The 11704-nt window shown below is 42.4% G+C and overlaps 1 protein-coding gene across 2 annotated transcripts in view; it reads left to right on the forward strand.

Moving 5' to 3' along the window:
- COL7A1 (collagen type VII alpha 1 chain) overlaps nucleotides 1-9859 on the forward strand; it is a 294429-nt gene extending 284570 nt beyond the window's left edge. For both annotated transcript variants that reach the window (XM_077451699.1, XM_077451698.1), the window contains exons 114-116: nucleotides 4842-4895; nucleotides 5140-5188; nucleotides 9714-9859. In XM_077451699.1, coding sequence (XP_077307825.1) covers nucleotides 4842-4895; nucleotides 5140-5188; nucleotides 9714-9736 — 126 coding nt within the window. In that variant the 3' untranslated portion in view covers nucleotides 9737-9859. The remainder of the gene's footprint in view (nucleotides 1-4841; nucleotides 4896-5139; nucleotides 5189-9713) is intronic.
- The last annotated feature ends 1845 nt before the right edge of the window (nucleotides 9860-11704 follow it).

An 11704-nucleotide genomic window follows, 5' to 3' on the forward strand; every position in this document is an offset into this window, starting at 1 on the left:
GGCTATGAACGTCCTTATTCTAATCCGGTCGTACATCATCACGTTCTAATCCATCGGACTTTGGTGTGATTGTGTGTGGCCAAGTCCGTTCATTCGGAAAGTCAGTCGGAACTCCGTCATAAATCCGTCGGAAAGACCGTCGGACCTAGTCCCTCGAAAAGTCCGGTCGTGTGTATGCGGCATAAGAACTGCCCAGACTTCATTAGTTCAACACAGTTTGCACTCCTGTATATTCTCAGCAAGCATGGGCATCTACTTGTCACTAAAGATAATTAGGGGGTCTGTGCCATGCACACTTATAGAGAATGATGATCAACCTTCTTCTTCAGCTGCAAGTAGCTGCCTGCTCGTAGTTAGGGTGTCAGATGTGGTAGAAATTGGGCTGTACTAATCAGTATTTCTGAGATTATATCTATTTCAGCACCACAGTTTGATTTAAAGCCCACTTGAGACAGCTCAATATACACTCATCGGCCATTTTATTAGGTACACCTGTAAAATTGCTCGGTAACACAAATTGCTAATCAGCCAATCACATGGCAGCAACTCAATGCATTTCGGCATCTAGACGTGGTGGAGGCGACTTGCTGAAGTTCAAACTGAGCATCAGAATGGGGAAGAAAGGGGATTTAAAGCGGGAGTCAGCCGGGAGTTCCGCCGTTTTTTTTTTTTTTAAAAGCCAGCAGCTACAAATACTGCAGCTGCTGACTTTTAAAATAGTGACACTTACCCGCCCAGCGCGCCCGCAATGTCGGCACCCGAAGCCGATCTCTCGATCATCTCTCGGGTGCTGCCGCCGCCATCTTGGGTATGGGAATCAGGAAGTGGAGCCTTTCGGATTCATTTCCCGGTTTCCTACTGCGCATGCGCGAGTCCCGCTGCGCAATAAGGATGGTCCCCGCTGTCTCTGGGATCCGTGTGTTTCCCAGCAGGCAGCAAGGGACTTTCGGAAAGGGGCGTAGATTCTGCGGAAAGGGGCGTACCTTCTGCAGAATCTACGCCGGAAGTGGGTGCAGATACCTGTACTGTACAGGTACCTGCACCCCCCTCCCCCCTGAAAGGTGCCAATTGTGGCGCCGGAGGGGGGGAGGATTCCAATGAGCGGAAGGTCCACTTTAGGGTGGACCTCCGCTTTAAGTGACTTTGAGCAAAGTATGGTTGTTGGTGCCAGACGGGCTGATCTGCATATTTCAAAAGATGCTGATCTACTGGGATTTTCACACACAGCCGTCTCTTGGGTTTAAATAGAATGGTCCAAAAAAAAAGAAAACATCCAGTGAGCGGCAATTGCGTCGAGGAAAATGCCTTCTTGATGTCAGAGGAGAATGGGCAGACGATAGAAATGCAACAGTAACTCAAATAGCCACTCGTTACATCCAAGGTATGCAGAATACCATCTCTGAACACACAACACAACAAACCTTAAAGCAGACAGGCTACAGCAGCAGAAGACCACGCCAGGTGCCACTCCTGTCATCTAAGAACAGGAAACTGAGGCGACGATTTGCACAGGATCACCAAAATTGGACAATAGAAGATTGGAAGAATGTTGCCTGGTCTGATGAGTCTCGATTTCAGCTACTACATTCAGATGGTAGGGTCAGAATTTGGCATAAACAACATGAAAGCATGGATCCATCCTGCTTGTATCAATGGTTCAGGCTGGTGGTGGGGGTGTAATGGTGTGGGGGGATATTTTCTTGCCACACTTTGGGCCCCTTAGTACCAATTGAGCATCCTTTAAATGCCACAGCCCATCTGAATATTGTTGCTGACCATGTCCATCCCTTTATGACTACAGTGTCCCCATCTTCTGATGGCTCTTTATAGCAGGATAATGCACCATGTCACAAAGCTCCAATCATCTCACCACCAGACAACGAGGTCCCTGTCCTCCAATGGCCTCCACACTCACCAGATTTCATCCAATAGAGCACCTTTGGGATGCAGATGAATGGGAGATTCGCATCATGGATGTGCAGCCGACAAATCTGCAGCAACTGTGTGATGCTAATTTGTCACTATGGACCAAAATCTCTGAGGAATGTTTCCAACACCTGTTGAATCTATGCCACGAAGAATGAAGGCAAAAGGGGGTTCCAGGAATAAGGGTGGTAGGTTGCGCTATGGAGCTTACCGTATATGTAAATATAAAATAAAATGAGGTAAAATAGGTAGGAGCTGCCTCTATTAGTATCCACCTGGTAGGGTGGGGAATATTAAATTGGGGGTTGCTATGAATAGATCTGGCGCTATACCTATATATGGAAGTATGTCTCCAGGGACTTAATGGTGTAATAATTAGAAGTGTTACTTTAACCTAATATGTAAGTGACAATGTGCAATGTGCTGTTCTAGTATGAAATATATATAAGTAAAAATTGGAAATTATTTAAATAAAAATGTTTGCCACAATAGATATTTGCCAGCGTGCTGGCTATAAAATAGAAATATGTGCAATGTAAGACATAAATTAGTGATCACTTCTTAATGTCTGAAAGCATATAAGTACCCAAAACATGTACGGTGCTAGTGCTAGTTCTACTTAATATTTTAGTGACAAATATGAAATATAAACACAAAATTAACCAAACTTTAAAGTTTCAAGTGCACAAATGTGACGGTAAAATATATGCATGCAGTAATAAAATACACAGTAAATATGTGATAGATGTCAGTACATCTAGTGGAACGTGCCAAAAATTGGGGGTGATAAAAGGGTAAGAATAAAAATATATTCAATATTTATCCAAAAATATATAAAAAGTAAAAGAGATAAAAATATAAAAAAGAGCAGGAAGTCTTTGGTGCAGTGCAATTAATGGGGTTTTTCCGTGGATAAGAGGAGGGGATGTGATGGATCCAAATCTAATCTTCATGCATTGTGGACACTTCTAGGTTGTACTCTCACCAGAAAAATAACCCCATCCGGGGAGGATCAGCTTTCACAGTATGAGCTACTGTGTCGCTCTCTGGCTTGCTTCTGATGGACTGCTGGAGATCCCTCGTTATTTCCAGGTGGAGTGTGCCACAGTGTGTATATGTTAAAAGAGAGGACCATCCATAGTGTGATACCGTATAAATCAATTTATTAAACGAATACTTAAAACTACTCACAATTGTAGATATAGGTAATGGCATAAAAGGTTGCTGTATAAAAAGTAAGGAAGCTGCTGCGAGCGTTCTGTTCGGCTTCCACGCCGTCTGTGTTGAAAGTGTGTGTTCGATAAGCCACGCCCTACGCGTTTCGTCACTGGGACGTCATCTGGAGCGGCCATCTTCACACACCTTACGTTCTATATAGAGCACAATACACCTATCGCGCATGCGTGGGCAAACGCCGCCATTTTAACTATGGGAATGCCCTTATATCGAATAAAGCGCTGTGGTGATTGTGTTCCTGCTATTATCCTTTACAGTATTTCACAATTTAGCCCACCGAAGATTTTTCAAGAGCTACGAAGCATATATGTACATACCCATGCATATGCACGTATTCTCTCTACTAAAATCAGAGTTACAATTACGGACTAATATGAATAAAAATGAATATAAAAATATAAAATTACAGATAAAAATGCAAGTAAAAATGACATTAACAATAGGCAGACCGTACTATGGGAAGTAAGATACAAATGTTAATACCTGATCATAAAAACAATAGTAATAATAGAGGCTTGGACGGATAATGTTTAGATTTGGTTATATGATACAGAGGGAACGAAGTATGTGGTAAATGGGGATTATCATTCCTTAGCAACATAAAATGTATCTGGGCATAAATTAAAAGCATATGTGTATGATGGAAAAAATGCCTGGAAGTGTGAGGTAGGGAGTAAGGAATAAAGGTAGAATTTGAAAGATTAGATTGGGATGAGATGAATACAATGATTTTAATAGAATTTACTTAATATGAGATGTTTGGACTTTTCGACTACGTGGATTACATAAAGACCACGCCAGGTGCCACTCCTGTCATCTAAGAACAGGAAACTGAGGCGACGATTTGCACAGGATCACCAAAATTGGACAATAGAAGATTGGAAAAACGTTGCCTGGTCTGATGAGTCTCGATTTCAGCTACTACATTCAGATGGTAGGGTCAGAATTTGGCATAAACAACATGAAAGCATGGATCCATCCTGCTTGTATCAATGGTTCAGGCTGGTGGTGGTGGAATGGTGTGGGGGGATATTTTCTTGCCACACTTTGGGCCCCTTAGTACCAATTGAGCATCCTTTAAATGCCACAGCCCATCTGAATATTGTTGCTGACCATGTCCATCCCTTTATGACTACAGTGTCCCCATCTTCTGATGGCTCTTTATAGCAGGATAATGCACCATGTCACAAAGCTCCAATCATCTCACCACCAGACAACGAGGTCCCTGTCCTCCAATGGCCTCCACACTCACCAGATTTCATCCAATAGAGCACCTTTGGGATGCAGATGAATGGGAGATTCGCATCATGGATGTGCAGCCGACAAATCTGCAGCAACTGTGTGATGCTAATTTGTCACTATGGACCAAAATCTCTGAGGAATGTTTCCAACACCTGTTGAATCTACGCCACGAAGAATGAAGGCAAAAGGGGGTTCCAACCCGGTACTAGCAACTTGTACCTAATAAAGTGACTGGGGAGTGTAGAATAGGCTGTCCCCTGCCAGGTGCAGAGAAGGACCTTTGCTCTTTCTGTGTGGAAGCAGTGGTCTCTCTAAAGAGGTTCAACACGCCCCCTACTGAGTCAAATTATGTGTTAGCATTTTGCAGGTTTAAAAAAAAAACACACTGTTATTGCTACTTTGTTACAGTATAACATGTGTTTCTTTGCTATGTTTAGGGTATGATGGGACCAGATGGAGGTAAAGGAGACAGAGGATCTCCAGGAATGACAGTGAGTTTTATTTCAGCTGGAATTTCATTTTGTCTGAACTGTAGAAATATTTGTATAACAACTGGCAATAGTGAACTTTCATACACTCATATTTTATGCTCAGGGTGGGAGTCACCCGTGGTGCCCCTAGGCAAGTGTCTATTCTGCCTTACGCCGGCCCTTTCTGGGTTTATTGGGTGATCTGTTCTCCATCCCCTGCTCAGCACAAATACATATCACATTAATGTGTTCTTTCTGTTACCAGGAGGATGAAATCCGAACTTATGTTAGGCAGGAGATGAGCCAGCATTGTGGTAAGTGTCATTATCGAGCTAATGAAATATTTTCAATGTGTCAAAAAAATGATAGACCTCATAATACCCTGATCACATATAACATATTCTCTGCTTCATTTCATTTTCATGAGAAGTCTGAATTGTGTGACAGGTTCACATCATTAACTCTTCATCAGCTACACCTAAATAAATATTGTAGGTGAAGTGTATCTAAAGCCAAAACTCACTTTTTTTTCTATCTATTGAGATATATATATATATATATATTATACAAGATATATACAGTGGGGGGAAATAATTATTTGAGCCCATGCAGATTTTGTACATTTGCCCACTTACAAAGATATTAAGGGTCTATAATTTTTATCATAGGTGTATTTTAAATGATACAGATGCAAAATCAACCAAAAACCCTGAAAAAAACACATGATACAAATGTTATAAATTGAGTTGCAGTTCAGTGAGTAAAATAAGTATTTGATCCCCAAGCAAAACATGACTTAGTACTTGGTGGAGAAACCCTTGCAGGCAAGCATAGAGGTAAGACGTTTTTTGTAGTTGGTGACCAGGTTTGCACACATCTCAGGAGGGATTTTGGTCCCCTCTTCTTTACAGATTTTCTCTAAATCTTAAGGTTTCTTGGCTGTCGCTTGGCACCTCGAAGTTTCAGCTCCCTCCATAAATTTTCTTAAGGTCTGGCTAGGCCACTCCATGACCTTAATGTGCTTCTTTTTGAGCCACTCCTTTGTGGCCTTGGCCGTATGTTTTGGGTCATTGTCATGCTGGAAGACCCATCCACGACCCATCTTCAGTGTTCTGGCCGAGGGAAGGAGGTTCTCATCCAAGATTTTACAATACATGGCCCCGCCCATTGGCCCCTCAATGCGGCAAAGTTAGCCTATACCTTCAACAGAGAAACAGCCCCAAAGCATGATGTTTCCATCTCTGTGTTTGACTGTAGGGATGGTGTTCTTGGGGTCATAGTCAGCATTTTTCTTCCTCCAAATACGAAGAGTTGAGGTAATGCCAAAGAGCTTAATTTTGTTCCCATCTGACCACAGCACTTTCTCCTAATCCTTCTCTGAATCATTTAGATGTTCATTGTGGTCCCAACTGCCTAGAGATCCTTCACAAGCTCCTCCCGTGTAGTTCTTTGCTGATCCCTCACATTTCTCATGATCATCCTCACCCCATGAGGCAAAATTTTACATAGTGCACCAGACTGAGGGCGATTGATGGTTATTTTGTATTTGTTCCATTTGCGAATAATCGCTCCAACAGTTGTCTCCTTCTCACCAAGCTTATTGCTGATGGTCTTGTAGCCCATTCCAGCCTTGTGCAGGTCTACAATCTTGTCCCTGATGTCCTTTGACAGCTCTTTGGTCTTGCCCATGATGTTGAGGTTTGAATGGAAGAGATTCTGTGGCCAGGTGTCTTTTATACTCATAAAGAGTTGTCGTTAGGAACACCTTTTTTAAATTGACAGGACTAATCTGCGTACCACATGAGCACCTACAGTAGCCAGTCTATGGGAGCCAGAATTATTGTTGGTTGGTAGGAGATCAAATACTTATTTTACTGCCTGAACTGCAACTCAATTTATAACATTTGTATTGTGTGTTTTTTCTGGAGTTTTGGTTGATATTCTGTCTCTATGGCCGCGTACACAGGGGCGGACTGTATGGCCTACTTAGTCCGTCATACAATCCGACGGACAGTCCGTCATACTTTCGAATGAACGGACTTGACCACACACGGATAGCCAAACAGTCCGTCGAAAGCTTGCGCGATGACGTGTACAGCACGTACGACGGGACTAGAAATAGGAAGTCCAATACACAGCAATGCAACCTTCCGCCGTGTAAATCCTTTCTGAGCATGCGCCATTCTTAGTCCGTCGAACTAGCCTACTGACGAGCGGATTGTCCGCTGAAACCAAAGTATGACGGACAGAATTATGGAAATTCTGAAATGTGTTTAGACGGACTAAGTACGCCATACAGTCCGCCCGTGTGTACGCGGCCTATCATTTAAAATACACCTACGATAAAAATTATAGACCCTTCATTTCTTTGTAAGTGGGCAAACATACAAAATCTGCAGGGGATCAAACAATTATTTTCCCCACTGTATATGTGTGTGTATATATCTATATTTATATCTATATATATATATATATATATATATATATATATATATATATATATATATATAATGTGTGTGTTTATCCCTACTGGAGAGATTCACTCCTCTATGGTATATGTGGTAGTAACTATTGGCACCTGGACAGAAGGCAATGAGAAATCCAATATCTTACCGTTAGGACCAGAAAAGGGACAGAAGGGGACCCTTCCAGTGAGTACACCTGTTATGGTGACAGCTGTCCAGGGGATTTGCCCTTACTCTGGAAAGATTTCCTGTTGTGTCTTTTGAGACAGGAACCAACCATTCCCTACTCGATGTCTTCAGATATGCTTTTAAAAGAGATCTAAACCCCAAAAAACAAAACAAATTAACCCAAAGACAAAAATACAGTGCATCCGCAAAGTATTCACAGCGCTTTACTTTTTCCACATTTTGTTTTGTTACAGCCTTATTCCAAAATGGATTCAATTCATTATTTTCCTCAAAATTCTACAAACAATACCCCATAATGACGACGTGAAAGAAGTTTGTTTGAAATCTTTGCAAATTTATTAAAAATAAAAAAACGAGACAATCCCATGTACATAAGTATTCACAGCCTTCGCCATGACACTCAAAATTGAGTTCAGGTCCATCCTGCTTCCACTGATCATCCTTGAGATGTTTCTACAATTTGATTGGAGTCCACCTGTGGTAAATTCAGCTGATTGGACATGATTTGGAAAGGCACACGCCTGTCTATATAAGGTCCCACAGTTAACAGTGCATGTCAGAGCACAAACCAAGCGATGAAGTCCAAGGAATTGTCTGTAGACCTCCGAGACAAGATTGTATGGAGGCACAGATTTGGGGAAGGGTACAGAAACATTTCTGCGGCATTGAAGGTCCCAATGACCACAGTGACCTCCATGATCCCTAAATGTAAGTAGTTTGGAACCACCAGGACTCTTGCTAAAGTGGGCTGTCCGGCCTTAGTCAGGCGATCAGGAACCTGATGGTCACTCTGACAGAGCTCCAGCATTTCTCTGTGGAGAGAGGAGAACCTTCCAGAAGAACAACCATTTCTGCAGCCCTCCACCAATCAGGCCTGTATGGTAGAGTGGCCAGATGGAAGCCACTTCTCAGTAAAAGACACATGACAGCCCACCTGGAGTTTGCCAAAAGACACCTGAAGGACTCATAGACCATGAGAACCAAAATTCTCTGATCTAATGAAACAAAGATTGAACTCTTTGGCCTGAATTGCAAGTGTCATGTCTGGAGGAAACCAGCCAACGCCCTTCACCTGGCCAATACCATCCCTACAGTGAAGCATGGTGGTGGCAGCATCTTGCTGTGGGGATGTTTTTCAGCCGCAGGAACTGAGAGACTAGTCAGGATCGCGGGAAAGATGAATGCAGCAATGTACAGACATCCTTGATGAAAACCTGCTCCAGAGCGCTCTGGACCTCAGATTGGGACGAGGGTTCATCTTCCAACAGGACAACGACCCTAAGCACACAGCCAAGATAACAAAGGAGTGGCTACGGGGCAACTCTGTAAATGTCCTTGAGTGGCCCAGCCAGAAACTAGACTTGAACCCGATTGAACATCTCTGGAGAGATCTGAAAATGGGCTGTGCACCAACGCTCCCCATCCAACCTGATGGAGCTTAAGAGGTCCTACAAAGAAGAAGAAAGGGAGGACCTGCCCAAAAATAGGTGTCCCAAGCTTGTAGCATCATACTCAAAGAGTCAAGGCTGTAATTGGCGCCAAAGGTGCTTCAACAAAGTATTGAGAAAAGTCTGTGAATACTTATGTACATAGGATTTTTAATTTTTTTTTATTTTTAATAAATTTGCAAAAGTTTCAAACAAACTTCTTTCACATTGTCATTATGGGGGATTGTTTATAGAATTTTGAGGAAAATAATGAATTTTGGTATAAGGCTGTAACTTTACAAAATGTGGGAAAAGTGAAGTGCCGTGAATACTTTTCGGATGCACTGTATGTTGAAGCTTACCAGTCCTTAGATGTGCCGACTGAATTTGTTTTCCTTCTTCAAGCTAAGAACATTTTCAGTAAGTACAGTAGCTATCCTGCTAGATACCCAGTGCCCTTGTCAATTCCTGCGAACTGGAATCCTAAACAATATTATTAGTTTTCCCAATGTGGACACTTCCCCGTCTATTTTATGGAGAAGAGGGGAAGGTGTTCTGTAGTTCCTTCCTAGGATCACTGTAAGATAGGAAGCGTGGTTTAGTGGCAGAATCACCAGGTGAAAATAAAGGGGAAAAAGAAAGGAGAAAGGAAAATGAATGCAGCCACCACGTTCAAGAACTGGTAGGCTGCAATAGCTACTGCTTACTGGTAGATTGTGTACAGGATCTAACATGGTTTTTGTTTTTTTCTTTTTCAGCTTGTGGAGGTCAGTTCTCTTGAATACAGATTGGTAAAAAGAGAGAGTGTGTGTGTGTGTGTGTGTGTGTGTGTGTGTGTGTGTGTGTGTGTGTGTGTGTGTGTGTGTGTGTGTATGGTATTGTCATCCAGCAGGTATCAAAATGAAACACACCCCTATTATAATAAACAGGTATGACGATGTGAACACAGCAAACACGGCATCACCTCTCAATAAAGAGTCCAACCATTGTGAAGCCTTGTCAGTACTTACAAGTAGTATGTTATCTAGCCAGCTATATTGGGATCCCCCTTAAGCTGCAAAGGCAGTGAATGGGGGCGTACACATATTTCCCCCAAACGCAGCCCATTTAACCGCATAGCATGCAGTTGCATCGTGGTGGTGCAGGGTTTTAGGGGTTAAACAGGCAGGAAGCATATGATATAGAGGTCTAGCCATACATGACTAAATAGCATAGTTGACGGACTGGGCATTGCTGGCTATTGTGTTCAACAGCCATAGTACCCGCGGTTGTCAGAATACCCGAACAGTGACTGCATCTGATTGACTCCAGCCACTGCTAAGCCAACAGTTTTCCACCTGGTTCTTTCAATATTTCAGTTGAACTTTGTCGAGCCTGGTGGTGCCAATAGGGCCACCCACCACTCAAATTATATATGGCCAGTTTTACTCCCTTAGTTTATTATGGGAAACATACTAAGGAAATATGGAGGCTGCCAGTGATGATGATCTCTCCTGAAAATGCTAGTAAATAAGTATTTCCTATGATCATTGGCTCCATCTAGTGTCCATAATGCTGTATTTTCCTAATCTACTCTATGAAGAACATTTGACCTGGAGGGAAAATAGACTAGTAACATTTGATTTTGCCCCAATTCGCACAGAACAAATGTACATGATGTTTTACAGGGCAAATAGCTGTGCAACTTTTTTCAAAATACATAAAGTCCTAGTGGTTAGCCTATTGTAATATGGAGGGCCTGACATCATCAGCCAGACGCTTCTAAAAGTAAATAGACTCTACTGGTGTGATCAAGCAAACACAAATAGCTTTCTTCAGCAAAATAAAGACAAGCAGTCCATAGTCCTGTTATAATAAAGATCACACAAAATGGCTCACCACCAGTATCTTAATCCCCCAGTGGGAAATGAAAATTGAAGGAAGGAAATCACTGCTCGCCTAAACCTTGATTGGGATATGTGTTATGCCACGTACACACGATCGGAATTCCGACTGTTGAGAGCTTTTCATCGGGAAAATACGACCGTGTGTATGCTCCATCGGAATTTAGCTGTCTGAATTTCCGCCAGCCAAAAATTGATAGCATGTTCTCAATTTTCCCCACGGAAAAACTTTCTATCAGTAATTCCGATCGTGTGTATGCAATTCCGACACGACAAAAATCACGCATGCTCAGATTCAACTACGAGACGGAAGCTATTGGCTACTGGCTATTGAACTTCCTTTTTGTAGTCCCATCGTACGTGTAGTACGTCACCGCGTTATAAATAATCGGAATTTGATGTGACCGTGTGTAGGCAAGACAGCTTGAGCCGAATTACCCTGCAACCCCTCACCCTGCATGGGTGAGAACCTCTGAGTACCAAAATTGTCTTTGGAATACTCCCTTAATGGGACCACGACCCAAATATTGGAGAAATATACCTCTTGTCCAGGACCCATACCCATCATCCTGTATGCTATGTAATTAACGCCTCTCTGTATTATCTGTAAAGGGGGAGAGTAGGAACAGTTGCTGAGGCTGTTTCCCACAATGGAGGGAAAAAATTGACTATCTCAGGTATTATCAACTGAAAATTTTCAAGTAAAGTCATGATCTCTTAACAAACACACCTTGTGTTACTGAAAAGATAATACAGATCAACAATTGTCCATATGACCTACCACTAACTACCACTGGACTCGTGTTTTTTCTCTCTGTGTTTGTTTGACTGATGCCATTTGTCCGTCTCCAATCCCTACTAATATT

Source organism: Lithobates pipiens, unplaced genomic scaffold, assembly GCF_037356315.1.
Source record: "Lithobates pipiens isolate NorthernLeopardFrog02 unplaced genomic scaffold, aLitPip1_a1.2 Scaffold_23, whole genome shotgun sequence".
In the NCBI taxonomy this organism is placed as follows: Eukaryota; Metazoa; Chordata; class Amphibia; order Anura; family Ranidae; genus Lithobates; species Lithobates pipiens.